A 22,857-nucleotide genomic window follows, 5' to 3' on the forward strand; every position below is an offset into this window, starting at 1 on the left:
TGACCTTATTCTAAATAATACAGTATTCAAATTAAGGTGTTTACATAAAATGCTTTTAATGCTTTCATGTTCCCATTTTACATGTTATAGAATTAATCCATTAATCGCAGACATTATTACATCCCCATGTTACTCCTGAACAACATAAAGTTCATAGTTGTTGTGATACTATATTATTTTTTTATTTTAAATATTACGAAAGCTTAAAGTGCAGTTAATTATTTGTTATATGTGTTAGATGTAGGGTTGCTAACTTTGTCACCCTCACCAAATACAGGACAAAAGGTGGTCTGCTGCAGCAGTGCAGGCATGGTTTTGTTTGTATACAGTGTATTTTGTCCAAATGATAGCTAATCCCTTAATTAAAATTGTATAATAACTCTTATGCCTTGGCAACATACAATGGGTTTATTAACAGTTTGTTGGTACAGCAGGTACTTTTAACACAGTCCTTAAATTGAACCATTACCGTATAACGCTGCTGAAAAAAAAACAGCATCAAACCAGCATGGACCAGCATGGGAATTATGCTGGTCTATGCTGGTTTAGCTGGTGGTCACAGCATACCAGCACCAAAACACAACATATGCTGGTATGACCAGCATGGGATGCTGGTGCTAATGCTGGTTTAGCTGGTGCTAATGCTGGTTTGGTGCTGGTTTAGCTGGTGCTAATGCTGGTGCTGATGCTGGTTTGATGCTGGTTTAGCTGGTGTTCACTAGCAAACCAGCACCAAAACACAACATATGCTGGTCTTGCTGGTATGCTGTTTTTTTCAGCAGGGAAGACAAAACAGTTGTGACTTCTGCACTAAGGGTAATTAAACGTTATCCCCTTCATGTTCATCTTACATGTGACAAACTAAAACTAACATAGATTCAATGATTCTGTGAGCTGTAGTTTTGCAGAGTCAACTTCAAATACTTTAATTAAAACACACAGGATGTGAATTAGAAGTGTGAGAATGTCCAAGCAAAGTTGGAAATGTTTTGTTGGGGCCAGATCGATTTATTACGCAGGTCTGGATCAGTGATCTCTTTGTAATTGAGACTGAGCATTTTAATTATGAAGATCTTTGCACAAATAATAAAAGGATAACATGATATATTATATGACCCCCTTTAGCGTATACTGATTGTGTTTGAGATTATTCTCAAGTGTTCAGCACTGCTTGCTAGTTGTTTGACTTCATGCAGTGCCGCATGAACAGACAGGCGGATGACATCAAAGTACCGCGAGAGCATTTCGATAGCAGTCCACTTTGTCTGAATTCTCAAATCACTCTTGTTGGATTTTGTCGTCATCTGCTTCTCAGTTGTTGTGGAGCCACTGTTTAGATCAACGTAGCAGTCAAAAACAAGACATGGGAGGTCACATACAGGACTAAAATCAATGAGACCCAAAATACGGACATGCCGACTAATACGGGACAGTTGGAAACCTAGCTAGAGGGCCTTTCCTGCTTGAAGCCATCTGTTTACAGCCAAACGGTTGACCACTGTGTGTGTATATGTGTCCTGTCACAAAACTCTCACACAACGTTAGTATTGTGATTGAAGTGTGTAGGTCATGATGCACTTTGATAATGAAGCTAAAATATGAATATGAATTTGATTTGTGTTTACTTTGATTATGACTTTAGCCAAATAAGAGTAATTAAAAACCACTGTTTACATCTTAGTTTTGCAGTTGTTTTATTTGAATATTGTTGTGCATGTAAACATTGAAACCCACTTGTTTTAGCCACTGATGCTCCACATCAGAGCAGCACATCAAACTGCTAACTACACAACCAGAAGAAATGAACAGGAGATTTAGTGTCATTTGAGGTTATCAACATATAAACATGCTTTTCACACTGGAAAAGTTAACACCAGGTTATTCTAAACCCCGGGTTAACGGAATCCTGGGTTATCTGTTTCACGTGTCACACTGTTCGTGCTTAACCAGGGGTTAAGAGATAACCCTGGGTATTCATAATCTGAAGTTACACTTTGTGTATTCCTAAACCCTAGGTCAGGTGTCTAAAACCCTGCTCATACACCTGTCTGTAATTATCAAACAACCCTGAACACCTTCTGTTTCAGCTGTGTTCAATTTGGGTCAAAAGTTATTATATTATATTTTTTACTTGTTTAAAAAAGCTTTGTTGCATGTTTAATTTTTATTAGGTAATAAAAAAGACAGTCCAATAAGATATTGTAGGTGGAGCAGTAAATGTTCTCAAGAAACAGAGCTTTCATTAAGCTGTTTTGTTGTATGTATTAAATGTTTTTAAAAGTACATTCCATCAATTAATTTCCATGTGGATTTGTCAACATTTAGAGGAATCTCTCTGTAAATAGCAGTTGTTTTGGACAGTAGCACGAGGTGCTGTGCTGATCCCCTTGTCTGTAGCGTAACAGCAAAAACACTAAGCTGTGTTCATACAGCGCTGCGCAGATCGAACAAGATATGACATCACAGTACCGCGAGATCAAACTTTATCAATACGTGCTCGAATCGCTCACGCGATATTTCAACGTGACATCCTTTCGGCCTTCCTATCAACGACACTTTTACTACGCAAGTCAGCAGCAGTGGATTCGTTTCCCTGGAAATGCAGACACGTGATAATGACATCACCGCTGTTAGCACCAATTTCCCGCGAAGCAGACTACACGCGCTCATTATAGGAGGAAAGGTGAGTTCAGTCCTATGTATAATAACATATTTTTGCAAAATATGAAAGATAAGCAGGATTAACATATGATTTGTGAAATATTTTATCTTATTTGACGGTTTGTGGTCAAAAATATTATCTTCCTGAGTAGCCTATAATGATATTGGCATTGGTCAGTAAACAAACATTCGGTTTCAGAGTAACTTAACTTACTTTACTGATCTATTAATGTTGTCCATAAACGACTAAGTGCTTAGTAAAATTATGTGAAATAGCAGTAATAGATTGGGTAATTAGTAATTAATTCTTATTGTTTAATCTAAATTTCAATCATGCGATTTTCTTATCATGCACAGTGGCACGAATAGCCACAGATATCTTTAAAGATTTTAAGTTGTGTATGTATATCTAAGTTAACTACAGTTGTGTATGTATGTATGTATGTGTGTGTGTATATATCTAAGCTATATGTATATTTACAAAAGTATACATGCATATACATAAGTTAGATACATATGTTATACCATTTGTTGGCTATTTGGGTAAACAATTTTAGCAATCTTAATATTATGGTTGATTAATCGATTGATTAATTTAATTATTTTCAGTCATTGCATGTCACTGCAGTCGCCATGATGCTGGGTATACCAAGGCAGAAAAAACGAAAAAGACCTCAACAGGATGCTGAGCATCACATTACTTGCAAAACAGACAAGCCTGAGCTTTATGAGCAAGTTATCAGCAAATATAAAGGTAAGATAAATTCTGTAGTATAGACGGTTTTCTTTCATGTACGCAAATGTAAGTTGCAAAGCATAGTTTATTTGTATGTGCATACAGACTTTTGATGCATGCGCATTGCGACAAAATGCAACACATCGCCTGGGCTACCTACTTCAAAATCCGTCAGTGAATGCATGATGGAAATTGTGTCACGTGCACTCTACATGGACTCTTGTGATAGATCCTGCTGACTTAAAGGGGCAATGAATCTGTCGATTTTATTGTTTTACTACTGTTGTCTGATATCTACTGTTCAAGTGGTTTTTCCATTCAAAAACATCAAAGGCAATAAGTAATAGGTTAGTTTGTAACATGGATTAGTTGCTCTCTGGATAATGGTTCGTTTGAAGGGGGGGCCGCAGTGAAGACCTGGACGTAAACGCCCACTGCTATGATCCCCGTCATTACATGTGGGGAAATGTTTTAAAAACATTGATGTGTAAAAATAGCAGCCGAACACAAATATGTTTGAGCCACAAAAGATTCTGGGTGCTAAAGATGATACCCATAAATGACAATACGTATAGTAAAGTATAAACAAAACTATAAACTCAACGTGACTAAATTACCATAAACAACACAAGTAAGCACGCATCAGAATCTAAACCACGGCTGATAAGTCCTTATCACTAACTTTGTATATTTCTATTGTGCTTGTGAGGTTGCTCTTACATACACATAACGTTACATACCACAGTTATGATAAAAAAGCTTTGTTGAGTGTTGGACCTTACAAATGCGACTTGCCTAAATTACCGTATACAACACAGTAAGCAGGCATCAGAATCTAAATTAGGGCTGGTAAGTTCTTCCTTATCACTAACTTTGTATATTTCTATCGTTATATTACAGTCATATTGTTAAGTGTTGCACCTTTATTAATGGTTTAATTTTTTTAGTAAATTAAAACAGTAAAATATACGTGTTTAGACACTGATGTTACAACAGGACATATCAAGCGATCTTTTACTAAACAGTAGTGACGCGTAGTAACTTAAAGTAAAATGTATTACTCACTGTGTATACTGTTGTGTCATTCCTGCCAGATGCAATATTACTGGTGCTTTTAATCACAGTTTCTCTGCAAATCCAGCACTGACTCATGGCTTCTTTACAAATGAATCCGTGGTACACATAGTAAACAAACACTCCCCACCCGAGCTGGAACTTCTTCAAAAACAAACTTTAACCACGCATTCCTAATGTTATGTTCCAAGCCTCCGTTAAACAACGTCTGTGTTCTTCCCATAGACGGTTCTTCCACAACCGAACACTTTGTTGGGTACTTATAACAGATCACCACGTAAAAATAAAAGGAAACATGTTTTCAAAAGTCATTTTGGTTACATTTGGCAATCTTTAAAGACATGTTTACTAGGGGTGGCACGGTTCACAAAACCCTCGGTTCGGTTCGTATCACGGTTTAATGGCCACAGTTCTCGGTTCTGTACGGTTCTTGTTGTTATTTTTACTTTTAATTTTTAACACTCCAGAAATGTATTATCTTATTAATGTAGTAATTATCCATAATTTAGGATACATTATTAAAAAAGTTATATCATGTAATCATGCACAAACTGAATTTGACTTTAAGCACATTATTGGGACCCTCTCTTTTTTTGGCAAAAAAGGAGAATGTGTATATCCATCTTATGTGCCTTTTTAGCACACAAAGATAACTTGCATTTATCAAACTGCCAACTTCAGTGTAGCTTTAAGATTTATCACTGAGAGGCTGCTTAAATACTGCAGAGAGTATATGTGGACGAGAGAGAAACACAACGTTTACACCTGTAATATTTAAATCCGTCTCTTTTTTCCACCGTCTTCCTTTTCTCTCCCACTTGCCATTTCTACATGTAACATAACCTGCAGCACTCACTCTCCACAACAGTCAACTTTTCTTTCGCGAAAGGGAAACACGCCATCTGAGGCAAGGTCACATACAGGGCACGAGGCTATTGCGCATGCCATGAACCGTGCGACGCACACACGCTCCGAACTGAACGGTTCGGATTTTTTTCATGAACCGTGCCACCCCTAATGTTTACTGATTGTTGAGACACTGCATGGTTTGCTTTACCCCTGACCCACACATGTCACGCAAAGCTGTGGACAGGGCTACAAAAGTGGTCATTGTATATTGGTTTGGGGAGGTGTTTCAATTCTACTCTGACATCATATTTCAGCACATTCCTGAATAGACCATTTTCCTGGCTTGGTGCAAAAAACTGTTATATTTCAATAGCCATACGTTTTCAAATTTGTGATGTTCATTTAAGTATGATGACCTCTTATATAACAAATTATCAAGGTAAAATGTATTGTTTTACTCCTTTTAATCCAGCCGACAACAACAAAATGAAAGATCCAACTAGGGCAATGTCCAAATTTGTTGGATACCACAGATAAAACTTCAGATCTAGTAATTTTTATTATTGTTTTTGGATAAGAGCTCATGAAAATAATAATTAACTTTAAAGGAACATCAGAACTTACTGGTATTTTTTTCTTTTTAGGACGTGGAGTTTTCACCACTGAAGCATTTTTTAGAGGTGATTTTGTCCTTGAATACAGAGGTGAACTTCTGACTTCAGAGGAGAGCCTTGATCGATCTGAACTCTACAATGACGTTGAGAACACATTCTTGTTTGATTTTCAGTGGCATGGCAAAAATTGGTGGTGAGTATAGAGTTGTCTTGAAGTAATAGGGCGGTTAAGGGTTAGTTCACCAAAACTCCTGTGGCCGGTTGCATAAAACTTTAAGACTAGTCTTTAAAGTTAGTCATGAATTTTTTTCTTCAAGACTGATCATAACTGTTTTAAGTATGTTACATAGAAAGGTAGATTGGTCTAATTTAAATCCAAATAATAAGACTGATTAGCCCTAACTAATTGCTAGTTAGTCAGAATAATTCTTAAGACGCAGTCTTAATGTCACGGCTATGTTTATGCAACCGGCCCCTGGGTCCTGGTGATCCTCGTCTCTGCACATTTGGTATGACACACTCAGTACCCAGCTGATGATTTTTATTGTGTGTAAAAAAGCAGAAACAAAGGGGCAGTTTACCATACAGGGTTTAGATTAATCCAGGACTAGGGCTTAGTAATATTAGGACATTTTACAAAAAAAATTTGCTGTGCATCTTGTGATAAAAACAGTGGCACTGATATGTTAAAGAGCACCTATTGTTTTTAAATGTCCTCTGGTGTTTAAGTGTGTATTTGTACATGTTAACAATATGCAAAAGTTACAAGCCCAAAAGTAAACCATGACGCGAGTTATCGTCTCCAACGTAAAGCTCTTTTCTTGGATTACAACAAACACACGGATTGTAGGCAAAAGGTTTACTTCCTGGGATTGGTGATGTAGACAAGACCGACATTATCATAATTCATCCTGCTTCGAACTCAACCTGTAAGTTAACTCCTGTAACTTCTGTTAGTAACTGAATCTTTCAATCATGGTAAGAAGTCTCACGTTTCCAGCTGACAGAGCTAATCAGACCAATCACAACATACAGATTAGCTGACCAATTAGGCACACAGCTTTTCAAATCAGTGCGTTTCAGGAAGAGAGTTAAATCTGGAAATACAAAAATAAACCTTATGTGGAAAATAATGTGTTTTTTAACCATAAACCACATGAACACATTATATTATACCAAATACACAAAATAATATTGTTTTTTTAGAAATGAAATAGGCGCTCTCTAAGATATCTCAGTGAAAGCTGTTTTCTGTTCAGACAATTCAAACTTGTATTCAAGTCTGCGAATAGACTTTAGCCCTGTTCAGGAATCTGCCCCAAAATTTGTAGAGCAGACCATATAACCAAACCCACTGATGTAAAATGCCTTAAAGCCCAAAAAACTCATTTTGATTTCATGTAGTTGTTAAGATATGTTTACAGAAGTTACTCTTACGAGGTACAGGCATAAAGGAAACAACTGCTGTACAAGATTACAAATCAGTCTCTTATGCTTGGTGGTATTTTTATGTATTTATAGCATGGATGCATCCAAGGAAGATGGGTCCTTGGGAAGACTTGTAAATGATGAGCACAGAAATCCTACATGCAAAATAAGAACTGTTGAAGTGAACAAAAAACCTCATCTGTGTCTTTTTGCTGTACGAGATATCCAACCAGGAGAAGAAATCACTTACAGTTATGGAGATTCAGATTGGCCTTGGCGAGCTAAGGTACTGTCAAGTATATCCTAAGAATCTTTAACAATATTTCATGATGACATTTTTCTCTTATGCTGATTTGATACCATATGATTGTGTTCTCATATTTCTCAAATCTTTCATTTAGGTATCATCAACAGAATCCAGTGATAAAAGCCCAGTCAGCAGTTTGGATTTGCAGAAATTGGTAAGTACACAAAACATCTATATTCGGGTTCTATACAGTCATGTGGGAAACTAGCAATTTGAGAGGTTTTTGACATATTGGACAAGCATTTAATCCTCTGTGAAACAATGCCACAACTTCTAAATCGTGCATTTTTTCAGTAAACGTATTCTTGTTTGTTTTTTTAAACAGAGGAATACTGACAGATTTAAAAAGTAGGTTCAGCTAAAGTTACTGTAGGACAGATGAACGTGTACCTTATATTACTGCATCTCACTGTCTTTTATACATCACAGTATAAAACAAAACCATACAAAAGCTTAGCAAATACAGTACAAAATTTACCCCCTAACTCTTCTTTTCTGACTTTCAGTTCCATCAGGCTCCTCCTGTTTCCTCATCTGCCCTGTATAAGGTGTACATCAATGAACCACATAAGCAAGTTGAGCCACAACAGTCAGGCAAAGCAAGTACATCAGAAAATAAAATGGTAACCATTCTATACATGCAGAAAGTATCTTAGGCCGTTTACTTCATCAGATAACTAGTTACACTATATGGACAAAAGTATTGGACGGCAACTTCTAGTGAACACATTTAACTACTCATTTCTGTGAGCACAAATCTTAATGCTACAGTATATAATGATATTTTCCAAAATTGTGTGTGTCTAATTTTATAGCAGCAGTTCGGGCAGAGCTCTTTTCTATTCAAACATGACAATGGCCCCACAATCGATTTTGTATTTTAAAGACATTCAAGTCTTTAATAAATCACAACAGTCGTTATGTAACAAAATGATGGTTTGCGCTGGCACAAGCTGTTAGTAAATCTGGCCCATAGACCCTTCTTACTTTATGTGCTATATCTTTTCTAACAGATTTATGGGTTTCCTTATTTAGTTTACTAAACTAAATTTATTTGGCTTGCTCTTAAAGGAATAGTCTACTCATTTTCAATATTAAACTATGTTATTACCTTAACTAAGAATTGTTGATACATCCCTCTATCATCTGTGTGCGTGCACGTAAGCGCTGGAGCGTGCTGCGACATTTCGTTCCATTCATTCAATGGTACCAATCAGAGATAAAGTTAGAAGTGAGCAAACACATCAACGTTTTTCCTGTTTAAAACGAGTAGTTATACGAGCAAGTTTGGTGGTACAAAATAAAACGTAGCGCTTTTCTAAGCGGATTTAAAAGAGGAACTATATTTTATGGCGTAATAGCACTTTTGGGAGTACTTCGACTCGCCTGAAAAGTCCGCTCCCCTTCTCACTCTCATAATGGGAGAGGGAGGGTGTTACTGCGCCGAGTCGAAGTACTCCCAAAAGTGCTATTACACCATAAAATATAGTTCCTCTTTTAAATCCGCTTAGAAAAGCGCTACGTTTTATTTTGTACCACCAAACTTGCTCGTATAACTACTCGTCTTAAATAGGAAAAACGTTGATGTGTTTGGTCACTTCTAACTTTATCTCTGATTGGTACCATTGAATGAATGGGGCTAAGCTAAATGCTATCAAAGTGTCGCAACGCGCTCCAGCGCTTACGTGCACGCACACAGATGATAGAGGGATGTATCAACAATTCTTAGTTAAGGTAATAACATAGTTTAATATTGAAAATGAGTAGACTATTCCTTTAATCTAAACCAGAGCACTTGAAATTAAGCAATATTTTATATTTACTTTTTGTTTTCTATATTTTTGATTGGTTTTGCCTAATGTCTTTGAGTGTCACAGCTTTTAACATTATGTACATTTTACTTTTATTTTAAGTTTAATACCTTTTCATATATCCTCAGAAACGTCTCGGTTACTATCGTAACCTCGGTTCCCTGAGAGAACGTGAACGAGACATTGCGTCAGTTAGCTGACGCTATGGGATTGATCCTTCAATCACGATTACCCTGAAGCCTTATTGCACAACGCCAGTGCAGTTGAAACTCGCGCTGGCCAATGACGCTCAAGACGGCAAAGGAGGCGTGGCCTTCTTACTATAATAGCAGCCGTCTTGAGCGAATATCTTCAGTAAAAACGACTGAACGAGCGTACAGCCTACGAAGCCGTGAGCACGGCAGCTAACGCAATGTCTCGTTCACGTTCTCTCAGGGAACCGAGGTTACGATAGTAACCGAGACGTTCCCTGTCGAGAACGTTCTCTCGACATTGCGTCAGTTAGCTGACGCTATGGGAGATTGTATAGAACCGCGCCGTGCATACGGCAAGATAGGCCAAGCATAACGAAGCAAACAGCATGCAACAATCTCAAATGACCAGCCGATAGCGGCATATCGTACTAAGCACCAGCCAAAACCCATAACAGAGCCAGTAGCGTGCTAGCGTAACACCGCATTAAGCGGGTAAGAAGTAAACGCTAAAGAATTAAACAACATACCTAGCGAGCGGACGGCGTCCGGCGCACAAGTTGTAGAAGAGTTTAGATCATTGGACTGGCGGCAGTGAACACAGCACTCTTGCAGTCATATGTTGACTTACCCAACGGGCGGACGAGATCCGGCGTTGAAGTTGTAAAATATAATCCACATGCAGTATTCATATGACTCAGCATCCAGGGAGCGGGTGATTCCCGGCGTCAGAAATGCAAGTGATAATCCACAAAAACCAATACATGGTGGAATTCTCGTAGTAAATAAATCGAATACTCAGCGGGCGAGCAGCGTCCGGCGCTAAGGTATTCTCAAGTCGGCGTCGCCGTAGCGCCGCCCCTCACACACGACCTGATAGAAACCATCAGGTATGTCAGACACTGGAGGTAGAGGGCGTGTTTACCGAAAGCACTCGGGAAGCCAATGAGGAGACATCCAGATTGTAAAACCTAGCAAAGGTGTTCTGAGACGACCAGCCAGCTGCCAAGCATAAATCCTGAATAGATGCGCCTTTATACCAAGCCCATGACGATGCAATAGCTCTCGTAGAATGGGCTTTAATATCCAAAGGGCAACGCACTCCTTGGCTAGAGTATGCCAGTGAAATAGCATCAACCACCCAGTGCGACAGTCTTTGCTTGGAAACTGGGCGTCCTTTGGCGCTGCCTCCAAAACAAACAAACAGCTGTTCCGCTGTCCGGAACGGCGCCGAGCGATCAATATAAGCTTTTAGCGCTCTTACCGGGCAAAGCTCACTCTGTACGATCGCGTTAGTAGTCGCCGCGTCATCCGAGGAGAAGGCGGGGATAGAAATAATCTGCGCTCTAAATGGCGTGGATAGCGATTTAGGCACATAACCCGCTTTGGGTTTTAACGTGACATTACAGTCCCCTGGTCCAAATTGTAAGCATTCAGCGTTCACAGAGAGTGCATGCAGATCTCCTATGCGCTTAGCTGAAGCCAAAGCCGGCAGAAGCACAGTTTTTAGAGAGAGCTCCTTCAAACCTACCGTTAGAATAGGCTCAAACGGAGGAAGAGTTAGTGCTTTCAGGACCAAGGCCAGGTCCCAAGACGGTACGGTGGGTGGGCGAGAAGGTCTGAGGCGCCGTGCACCCCGTAAAAACTTCGCTATGAGCTCGTGTTTTCCCACCGAGCGCCCCCCAATCTCAGCATGAAAAGCTGCGATGGCAGCAACATATACTTTAAGGGTGGAGGGCATGCTTCCCGTATCCATTCTGTGCTGTAAAAAGGATAGAATAGCTGACACGGAGCAGTTCACCGGGTCAAACTCTTTTTCTTTACACCACGCCGTGAATACCGACCACTTAAGGGCATATAACCGTCTTGTAGCGGGGGCACGCGATTGCATCAGCGTATCGAGCACACTCTGCGGCAGAGCCGCGTCTGTTAGCGGTTCCCACACACCTTCCACGCGTGAAGTTTCCACTTCTCGGGGCTGGGGTGCCAGATTGATCCGTTCGCCTGAGAGAGCAGGTCTCGTCTCAACGGGATCGGCCACGGGGGAGCCGTTGACAGTTCCAACAGGTCGGGAAACCACGGCTGGTTCGGCCAGTACGGGGCGATTAGTGTCACTGATGCTCTTTCCTCTCTGATCTTGTGTAAAACTGACGGCAGCAGTTTTATGGGGGGAAACGCATATTTGCTGGCTCTCGGCCACGGCAACGACAGCGCTTCTCCGCCCAGAGGAGAGCTCGTCAACGAGAAGAACAGCGGGCAGTGTGTGTTTTCCTCGGACGCAAACAGATCCACTTCTGCTTTCCCGAACTGACTCCAGATCAGCTCGATAGATAGGGGGTTCAATCTCCATTCCCCTTGGGGAATGCCGTTCCTCGACAGCATATCCGCTCCGCAGTTCATGCTGCCCGGTACATGCGTCGCTTTTATTGAAAGGAGATGACGATCCGCCCACAACAGTATCGTTTCTGCCTGTCTGAACAGCGGCCTGGAGCGCACTCCTCCCTGGCGATTTATGTATGAAACCACCGTAGTGTTGTCCGTCCGGACGAGAACGTGATGGCCCCCGATCAGCGTCGCAAAGCTCTGCAGTGCTAAAAGGACGGCTTTGAGCTCTAGACGGTTTATATGCCATAACCGCTCCGTCTCCGACCAGGAGCCCGAAGCCGGGACGCCATCGCACAGGGCTCCCCAGCCCGTTAACGACGCGTCCGTCGTGACTACTTTCCGTCTCGTAACCAGCCCGAGTGGAGCACCCCCGCTGAACAGGTTGGGATCGAACCAGGGTCTCAGCGCTCGCATACATCCGTTCGTAACTGTAATGCGCGCTCGTCCCGATATCCACGCCCTGTTGGGCACTCTGGATCGTAACCACAGCTGTAACGGGCGCATATACAGCAGACCGAGCGGGCAAACCGGGGAGGCTGCCGCCATCAAGCCTAAAAGTCTCTGAAACCGTTTCAGTGGCACAGTGCATCCGTGGCTGAATACATTCAGAGCAGACGTCAGATCTCGTTTGCGCTCCTCTGATAAGAAAGCCTTCATTGAGACCGAGTCGAGACGTACGCCTAGAAACGCGATCTCCTGCGTTGGAGATAGAGCGCTCTTCTGCAAATTCACACGTAGACCGAGGCTGTCTAAATGCGAAAGTACTGCGTCTCTGTGGCTGATGAGCACCTCTCTGGATTGTGCTAAGATCAGCCAATCGTCCAGATAATTCAGGATGCGAATGCCGCTCGCTCTCAGCGGGGACAGCGCCGTGTCTATACATTTCGTGAATGTGCGCGGGGCGAGCGCTAGACCGAACGGGAGGACCGTGAACTGGTATGCAGCATCCTTGAATGCAAATCTCAGAAAGCGCCTGTGGTGCGGGGCGATCTGAATGTGAAAATAAGCATCCTTTAAGTCCACTGAAATAAACCAGTCCCCGGGCCGAATGTGGGCGAGGATCTGTTTCAGTGTAGTCATTTTGAAAGCACGTTTGTGTAGTGCTTTGTTTATTAGTCTCAAATCCAAGATCGGTCTGAGACCGCCGTCTTTTTTCGGGACGACAAAGTACCGGCTGTAAAAACCGCTCTCTCTCTCTTGCATCGGAACTGACTCTATCGCTCGTTTGGCGAGGAGATTGCAGATTTCCTGATACAATATCGACTCGTCCTGAGCCCGGACCGTTGACGCTATCACGCCGTTGAAACGGGGAGGTCTGCGTCGAAACTGTAGAGAGTATCCTTTCTGAATAATGTTCAGCATCCATTCCGATATGTTGGGAATGGCACGCCATGCATCTAAGCGCAGTGATAGCGGTTGAATGACAGAATGATCGGACCGCTCGGTGCCGCCGAGCGTCTCGTGCGTGACGGGTAGCTCGGTTCTCGGGGGCTGCGCGTTGCTCGTCGGATCGCTGCTCGGGGGCGAGGGACCCAGCGGGACTAATGGAGACCTCTCCGCTCTGTGCAGCGTTTGTGTTACGGGCACAAGAGAGGATGGCCGGGGGGCGGCTGACACCGCGATAGACAACGGGCTTCTGTGCGGCTCGTTGAGACCGTGCATTAACCCTTCCCGTCCCCGCTTTCTCTGCGACCCCCGCGTCGCGGGGGGGTTCGAAAGCGGGGAGGGTGCGCTGTGCGTGTTTATATGAGGGTGGGATCTGCCCTGGGGCGAGCGACCCGAAACCGAAACCAGATGAGGAGGAAAACGCTCTTTTTGTGAAAAAGTAACATTTTTTATTGCATTTAACACAAAAACATTTAAAGAAACAGTCTCTGCGTCGCCCGCAACAGCCAGGGGGACGCTCGACGAGACTTTTGTTCTCTTGGCGGCGGGCTCGCCGCTCGGCGTTCTCTCTCTCACACCACTCACGTCAGGAACGCGGCTTTGCCCCGGACTGCGGTCCCCCTGGACCCGGTTTCTTTCGACGCTTCCTGGTGGATTCGTGCCAGGGGCTCTTATGACGCACCACCGGTTCAGGTCTCACCGTCGGGGGCGGTGCCGCGGGGGGTTGCGCTGCCGGCCGGCGTGGCGCAGACTCGGAGCGGTGTCTCGGCGGCGGCGGTCCCGCCGGCGCATGAGACATAGGGCGGCGAGGAAGAAAGTGACTCATGGCTTTAGAGCTCTTCACCGCCTCCGAGAATCGCTCCGTGATGGTGCCCACGGCGTCACCGAACAAGCCAGATGGGGAAACGGGAGCGTTAAGCAGCGTCTTCCTGTCGGCTTCCTTGAGATCCGTGAGATTTAACCACAGCTGGCGCTGCATCACCACCATGAAGCCCATGCTGCGTCCGATGGCTTGCGCCGACTTTTTGGTGGCTTTCAGCGCGAAATCCGTTGCCGCCCTCAGATCCCTGAAGGTATTCAGGTCCGTGCTGCCCTCGTCCAGCGCCTTTAGAGCCCTCGCCTGGAAAATCTGGAGGACTGCCATGGTGTGCAGTGAAGACAGAGCCTCTCCTGACGCGGCGTAGGCTTTATCAGCCAGGTGCGCCGTCGTGCGGCATGCCTTAGAGGGTAGTGAAGCCTCACCACCCAAGGAGGAGGACGACGGGCAGAGATGGGCCGCCACGGCTTCCTCGACGGGGGGGATGTGCAGGTATCCACGGGCTTCCGCCCCGTCCACTTTAGAAAATAGCTCAGACCCGCCGGCGCGAGCGCGGACGCCCTGGGGGGTCGCCCACGCTTTGGTGACCTCATCGTGCAGGTCTGGGAGGAAAGGGGCACTTTTCCTCGGAGCGGCGGCGCGGCGGCCCGAGTCAAAGTACCAAGAATCGAGTTTACTCCTTTGGGGTTCTTGTGGGGAACTCCACTCGATCTCTAGATCCTGCACGGCCTTAGAGAGAATGCGCACCAGCTCTTCGTGATAGGATGGGGGGTGGGCGTCAGCCTCTGACGCGGCAGGCGGAGATTGGTCCCAATCTCCGTCAGACGCCGTCAGCGACATCTCATCCTCCTCTGCGGGGACCCCAAAGGAGACAGACTCGGCAGCTCCGGGTTCAGGACGCAGGCTCTCGGCGACGAACTGAACCGGAGAGCGACGGGGAGGGGAAGCGCGGCGCTCCGGCACGCGCTCGGTCTCCGTCGGTGGCTGAGCCCCCACCAGCGGCACCTTGGCGGCAGTGGGAGGCTGCAGCGAGGAGCTTTCGAGAGCGATGTTGAGCCGAGTCCTGAGCACCCTCATTGGAAGCTCATCACAATGAGGGCACTCAGACCCAACCAACGCCGTCTCTGCGTGGAGAAGCCCCAGACATACAATACACACTTTGTGCGAATCGGGCGGGTCGATAGGACCTCCGCACCGAGAGCACATTCGCGACATCTGGATCGCTAAGAGGGACGTCCGTCTTATCCGCGTACTCAACAGATGTCTTCGTTGCAGGGTAAAACTTGCTCGTGAAGGAGAAAATACTGAAGATATTCGCTCAAGACGGCTGCTATTATAGTAAGAAGGCCACGCCTCCTTTGCCGTCTTGAGCGTCATTGGCCAGCGCGAGTTTCAACTGCACTGGCGTTGTGCAATAAGGCTTCAGGGTAATCGTGATTGAAGGATCAATCCCATAGCGTCAGCTAACTGACGCAATGTCGAGAGAACGTTCTCGACAGGGAACTCAAAGATTGCCATGAGCGCTTTAACAGAGCACAAATTAAAACGAAAAAAACTGCCATAGAGCCATCACAAGAATATTTCATGGTGAGTAATATTTGGATATGATCATCACATTACTTAATTAGCACCTCAGTCAATTAAGACTTTATTATTTAAAGTGTTAATAGTCGTTGAACAGTTTCCATGCTGCTTTTATTTTTAACTTTTTTTCAATTATACTTTTAAAGTTACAGACAGTATTATAGCATACACATTTAATGCACCGTCTTAGGCACCCTGTGCAATGTCTACCTCTGTAAAAGCCTTATTGCCCTCATACCCTTCTCCTTCTCCTGTGCAGCCCTCATCACCTGTGATGACCACATCATCTTTCTCTGCACTTGTGCAGCCCTCATCACCTGTGAAGACCACATCATCGTCCTCTGCACTTGTGCAGCCCTCATCATCTGTGATGACCACATCATCGTCCTCTGCACTTGTGCAGCCCTCATCACCTGTGAAGACCACATCATCGTCCTCTTCTCCTGTGCAGCCCTCATCACCTGTGATGACCACATCATCTTCCTCTGCACTTGTGCAGCCCTCATCATCTGTGATGACCACATCATCGTCCTCTTCTCCTGTGCATCCCTCTACACCCTTGCCCTGTGCTGCTTCCACCCCTGTGATTTCCTCATCACAGGTGTCTGAGACACTATCTTTAATGGAGGTGGGTAATTGAGATTAGTAAGAACTGTTTAATGTGAATTCACAGACCTAATATTATTATCATCTATGTCATGGTGCAAAAAGATTTTATGATACAGTTGTATTGTACAGAGTTTCTGTTTGTGATTATCAAACCGTGCCAAGTGTGCCATCTACTAAGGCCTTATTTGCTAAGCTACAGTTTGAAATATATCTAGTTGAAATAACTGTTTTTTGCTCTTAAGTGTTTTATTTTTTAAATTATTATTATTTACATTTAATTATTATATACAATTTTATGTACATTAGTTTTGTTTGTTCTTTTTTCAGATGCACTCATTAAGGCAATCAAGAAAAAGACAGGTTTGTAATTAACCATGCACTTTATATGCTTAAATGAGTTCCTCTTGTTGAAAATCAGCTGGATTCTGGCAGTTGTCTATCCCATTAAGCAAGTTTTTAAACATTTAGTTAAAGAAATAATTTTGCATGATTTAAGCAAGTGTAACATTTTTCTCATTTAGTATTCTGGGAGTGCCTACAGTGATTCAGATGTTACGGACTACAGTGATGTTGACTACATACCCCAGTTCAGCTCAGATGAATCAGATGGAAGTGCTTCTGGACAAAGCAAGGCTGAAAGGAGTTCAGATGGATCAAACAATAAGTCTGAATGTAGTGATCCTAGACCCAACAAACGTTTAAGACATACTAAATCACCCCTTTCAAAAAGGAAAGCTGAAGAGGCAGGTAGTTCATTTGCCAAATGTATGACAGCAGTGTCATCAAAAAGGATGAAATGCCAAACTGAAGAGACCGAAACCTCATCTGACAAAAAGACTTTGGTTCAGTCAATGCCATCACCACAAAAAAAGAGCAGGTCATATAACAAAAAACAGTATTGCCTTTATTGCTCTAAGCCATATGCAAAAATGGCAAGACACCTTGAGTTTGTACATCGCAATGAAGTAGAGGTTGCAAAGGCTGTAGCTTTCCCAAAACGTTCCAAAGAACGAAGAGTCCAGTTAAACCTTCTTAGAAAAAAGGGCAACTTTGCTCACAACACAGATGTGGTGAGAAAAGGGGAAGGTGAGATGATTGCCTGCTACCGTCCAAAAAAGTGCAAAAACCCCAAAGAATTTATCCACTGTATTCACTGTCAAGGCCTTTACAACAAGCTCAGCCTATGGAAACACATTAAAAACTGTCCACTTAAACCGAAGGATTATGATGCTCAGGGCAGAAAAAGAGTAAGATCTCTTTGTGCCCTAAAAACACCTGTTGGCTTAGAGGTGAGTAAAGGTTTCAAGAAAGTACTTTCCCTGATGAACTATGACGAAGTTTCAAGGGTGATTCATAGTGACAGATGCATCATGCAACTGGGAGAGCACATGTTTAACAGGATGGGATCTGATGTGACCAAACATGACTACATCCGACAGAAAATGAGAGAAGTTGGCAGACTTCTTCTTGAAGCAAGAAGGATAACCCCACTGAAAACAATGGAGGACTTCATGATACCAGCAAACTTCAAACATGTCATATCAGCTGTGAAAGTTGTGTCTGGCTTTGACGAAGAGAAGAACTCTTACCGCATTCCCTCTTTAGCCCTCAAACTTGGACATTCTTTAAAAAAGATCTGTAGCATTGTTGAAAGTAATGCGATGATGTATGGAGACCATGAGCGTGCTGAGTGTGCTCGAGACTTCAGAAAAGTACACCAAGCAAGGTGGAATGAATACATTTCTGCTGGTGCTATAACTACATTGAAGGAAGCCAAGTGGAATGCACCACAGATCATTCCTTTCACTCAGGATGTCAAAGTCCTGCACGCACATCTAGAAAAGAAACGGGATAAATTCCTTAATAAACTTAAAAACTGCCCCTCTGCAGACAGCTATGCTGCTTTGGCCAAAGTCACTCTCTCCCAAGTTATCCTGTTCAATAGACGAAGAGAAGGTGAGGTGTCACGGATGCTTTTGTCAGCTTTTCAAAGCCGGGATTCTTCTGAGCTGCATGAAGACATAGCCATCTGTCTTTCTGAGTTCGAGAGGAAGCTGTGTAAACACTTTACCAGAGTAGAGATCCGTGGTAAGCGAGGGAGAAAGGTCCCTGTCCTCCTCAAACCTTCATTGGTTTCTGCCATGAAGCTGCTTGTTGAAACACGTGAGGCTTGTGGTGTCCCAAATGAGAATCCTTTTATGTTTGCCAGATCTGGTGCAATGTCTGCCTACAGAGGAGGAGAGTGCATAAGTAAAGCTGCTCGTGAATGTGGCATTAAGAATCCTGAAGCTCTTTCCTCAACCAGGCTCAGGAAACACATAGCTACCATGTCAAAGATTCTCAACCTTGATGAAAATGAAGCAGATCAACTGGCTGATTTTCTCGGTCACGATATAAGGATCCACAGACAGTATTACCGGTTACCAGAGGGGACATTGCAGCTGGCAAAAATGAGTAAGGTCTTAATGGCAATGGAGAAAGGAACACTGTCCAGCTTTAAAGGAAAGAGACTTGATGACATTGAAATCGACCCAAATGGTATGTATGAAATTAGATTTTTGTGCGCGTCTGTGCTTTACATATTTGCAAATCTGTATCTTTCATCATCTTTTGCAAAAAATACATTGATACACAGATTCCTTTTATTGTTATAGAGCAACTTGAGGCCGAAGGTGATTCAATGTCAAGTGATGAAGAGGATTGTAGTGACCTGCCTCAGACAACATCACCAGTACCAGCAGAGACTGATCAACCATCTGCTTCCCAGAAAGATCAAGGTAAAAAAAATCTTTAAACTACACAAACAGCAAGAAATGGCAAACCCTGAATTACTAAATACAATACCTATAGGCAACAGTAGCAAGACAGGAGCTTTTCAAAATTTGAGTTTGTTGTACAGTCAGTTTGAAGAAATAGATAAACATATATTATGTGATTTGTCATTTATTCACTAAGGCTGCGTTTACATTTTGCATTAACATGCGATCTCGGTGATCCGTTCACGCAGATCCGATCATTCGTATATCAGGACACGGCGCGTTTACATTTGTCACATAAATGTGGCTTCTGTATCTGGATGTGTGACCTGATCCCGTGCGGGGAGACGCGCGCTGGGTGGATAGCTGTCAATCAAAATGGGTACAGCTGTCCTTAGCCACATGATTTAGGGTTTTCGCGCTAACCGCAATCCCGTATTGTACAGTGCTACTGAGAAGCCAACAGCAGAGAATAACTAGCAACCCCAACAACTGTGATGTTCACATTTTAAGCGTTATATTTTTTAGCTTTAAAAGCCTTCTCTTTAAAAGCCTTTATAGCGTCCGCACCGCGGATGAATATCCTGTTTTTACCTAAACTTGACTTTCACCCGCATGCTTTAAATCAACAACAAAATCCGCGTGAAACATGACCGACTCCACTGTTTTATTCTGCCTTAATAACGGGCTTTTGGCTCTGCCTGAACTTATATGTATATTTATATTTTAACCATAAACTGTTGTTAGTTATGGTTCCTGGTAATTTTAATATGATTTAATTAAAAGAGCTAACAATTTCCTAAATTTCCTGTTCATAGTGCGTAAGAAGTAATGTAATTTACAAACACATATAAGTAACCTTGCATAAAACCAACACTGAATAAATGTATTTGGTTAATGTTGTTATGGTTTGTACGTGTTTTAAAGTAACTTAAAATGTGTTAAATGAGACAGAAACAGCCGATTGACCAGAAAGAAGCGCAACATTCACGTTGATATGTCGCCATGGAAACTCAAACATTATAACGATCCTGAATTCTGCCATTAAATATTAAATCTCTCTATGAATAGGAACATAACATATGCCTGAATAACTTAAATACAGTCAGCAGTGTTAAAATGCTTTTGAATATCGATTTATTAAGATACTTTTAAGCGTAGCTTCCATTGCTCCACAAATATGAATGTATGCGTCTCTCACCTGCGCTCCATGACCTAACGACAGCTGTGAGAGGAGATGATAGTGGGCGGGTTTTTTTGTGACGTTGACCTGTAAATGCAGATACGATGGCTGGATTGCGTTTACATTACACTGAGATCCGATCACAATGCGTCCTCGACTACCTCTGCATCAGGACACACAGATCGGATAACATTCAGATCACAGACGCGTTTACACTTGTCTTTTCAATGTGTATGTGGACAACATCCGGATACAGGTTGCATGTTAATGCCAAGTGTAAACGCAACCGCCTTCTGCCTACACTGTTATGTGAAAAACCTGCAATGAAATTCACATACACAGTATGATTTTTATTTACATTGTTATATTTAAATGCATCAATGCAGAATACTTAATTATAAAAAGGATTTTACTATACACCTGTAATATGGTAAATTGGGTATATACAGTCTTGTTCAAAATAATAGCAGTACAATGTGACTAACCAGAATAATCAAGGTTTTTAGTATATTTTTTATTGCTACGTGGCAAACAAGTTACCAGTAGGTTCAGTAGATTCTCAGAATACAAACAAGACCCAGCATTCATGATATGCACACTCTTAAGGCTGTGCAATTGGGGTATTAGTTGAAAGGGGTGTGTTCAAAAAAATAGCAGTGTCTACCTTTGACTGTACAAATTCAAAACTATTTTGTACAAACATTTTTTTTTCTGTGATTTAGCAATCCTGTGAATCACTAAACTAATATTTAGTTGTATGACCACAGTTTTTAAAAACTGCTTGACATCTGTGTGGCATGGAGTCAACCAACTTGTGGCACCTCTCAGCTGTTATTCCACTCCATGATTCTTTAACAACATTCCACAATTCATTCACATTTCTTGGTTTTGCTTCAGAAACAGCATTTTTGATATCACCCCACAAGTTCTCAATTGGATTAAGGTCTGGAGATTGGGCTGGCCACTCCATAACATTAATTTTGTTGGTTTGGAACCAAGACTCTGCCCGTTTACTAGTGTGTTTTGGGTCATTGTCTTGTTGAAACAACTATTTCAAGGGGATGTCCTCTTCAGCATAGGGCAACATGACCTCTTCAAGTATTTTAACATATGCAAACTGATCCATGATCCCTGGTATGCGATAAATAGGCCCAACACCATAGTAGGACAAACATGCCCATATGATGCTCCATGCTTCACTGTCTTCACTGTGTACTGTGGCTTGAATTCAGAGTTTGGGGGTCGTCTCACAAACTGCCTGTGGCCCTTGGACCCAAAAAGAACAATTTTACTCTCATCAGTCCACAAAATGTTCCTCCATTTCTCTTTAGGCCAGTTGATGTGTTCTTTGGCAAATTGTAACCTCTTCTGCACATGCCTTTTTTTTAACAGAGGGACTTTGCGGGGGATTCTTGAAAATAGATTAGCTTCACACAGACGTCTTCTAACTGTCACAGTACTTACAGGTAACTCCAGACTGTCTTTGATCATCCTGGAGGTGATCATTGGCTGAGCCTTTGCCATTCTGGTTATTCTTCTATCCATTTTGATGGTTGTCTTCCGTTTTCTTCCACGTCTCTCTGGTTTTGCTCTCCATTTTAAGGCATTGGAGATCATTTTAGCTGAACAGCCTATCATTTTTTGCACCTCTTTATAGGTTTTTCCCTCTCCAATCAACTTTTTAATCAAAGTACGCTGTTCTTCTGAACAGTGTCTTGAACGAACCATTTTCTCAGCTTTCAAATGCATGTTCAACAAGTCTTGGCTTCATCCTTAAATAGGGGCCACCTGATTCACACCTGTTTCTTCACAAAATTGATGACCTCAGTGATTGAATGCCACACTGCTATTTTTTTGAACACACCCCTTTCAACTAATTCAACTACTTGCCCAATTGCACAGCCTTAAGAGCGTGCATATCATGAATGCCGGGTCTCATTTGTTTTCTGAGAATCTACTGAACCTACTGGTAACTTGTTTGCCACGTAGCAATAAAAAAAATATACTAAAAACCTTGATTATTCTGGTTAGTCACATTGTACTGCTATTATTTTGAACAAGACTGTACAAGTCTTAAAAACAGTAATATGTGCCCCGTCACGGAAACCAGTGACACAAGTCGGCAGAACAACTTTTGAGCTAATGATAGAAAAGCATTTTTATATTTTTTGCAGAATCTGTTGAGATCACGAAGTAGCCTCTACATGTTTGATATAGCAGTATTTGTATATTTAAAAGGGTACATTTTGAGGTTGATATCTGCTTTTTTTACGCAGTTTCTAGAATGCAGTAGGTGGTGTCGTCGTCTGTGTGCATTTACATACTGGATAAGCCAGCTTTTGTTTCTTTTGTTTCTTTTGTTATTGCCCCTGCCCTCAGCGTGGCTACTTAACCTCTTGAGAAGGAGCCCCACTGTAGCTCAAACCAACCTATGTTCACTAAAATGGTTGTTTTTACCAAAAATAC

General features: G+C 42.6%; 2 protein-coding genes across 3 annotated transcripts; both read left to right on the forward strand.

Moving 5' to 3' along the window:
* Positions 1-1,532: 1,532 nt before the first annotated feature.
* Positions 1,533-10,047, forward strand: LOC141349100 (uncharacterized). The gene is made up of 7 exons (XM_073866118.1): positions 1,533-2,683; positions 3,271-3,415; positions 5,965-6,127; positions 7,456-7,648; positions 7,764-7,823; positions 8,176-8,292; positions 9,916-10,047. The coding sequence occupies exons 1-7, from the start codon at positions 2,600-2,602 to the stop codon at positions 10,045-10,047; spliced, it is 894 nt and encodes a 297-aa protein (XP_073722219.1). The 5' UTR covers positions 1,533-2,599.
* A 5,839-nt stretch (positions 10,048-15,886) lies between these two features.
* LOC141363514 (uncharacterized) lies at positions 15,887-20,628 on the forward strand. Of its 2 annotated transcripts, XM_073866119.1 has the most exons (4): positions 15,943-16,471; positions 16,780-16,812; positions 16,974-18,990; positions 19,107-20,627. In XM_073866119.1, exons 1-4 carry the CDS (start codon positions 16,046-16,048, stop codon positions 19,244-19,246), a joined length of 2,616 nt encoding a protein of 871 aa, XP_073722220.1. In that variant the 5' UTR covers positions 15,943-16,045; the 3' UTR covers positions 19,247-20,627. The 2 variants fall into 2 exon arrangements, with proteins under 2 accessions (XP_073722221.1, XP_073722220.1); XM_073866120.1 differs by lacking the exon at positions 16,780-16,812 and having other exon boundaries at positions 15,887-16,471; positions 19,107-20,628.
* The last annotated feature ends 2,229 nt before the right edge of the window (positions 20,629-22,857 follow it).

This window comes from Misgurnus anguillicaudatus, unplaced genomic scaffold (assembly GCF_027580225.2).
Source record: "Misgurnus anguillicaudatus unplaced genomic scaffold, ASM2758022v2 HiC_scaffold_49, whole genome shotgun sequence".
NCBI classification, from domain to species: domain Eukaryota; kingdom Metazoa; phylum Chordata; class Actinopteri; order Cypriniformes; family Cobitidae; genus Misgurnus; species Misgurnus anguillicaudatus.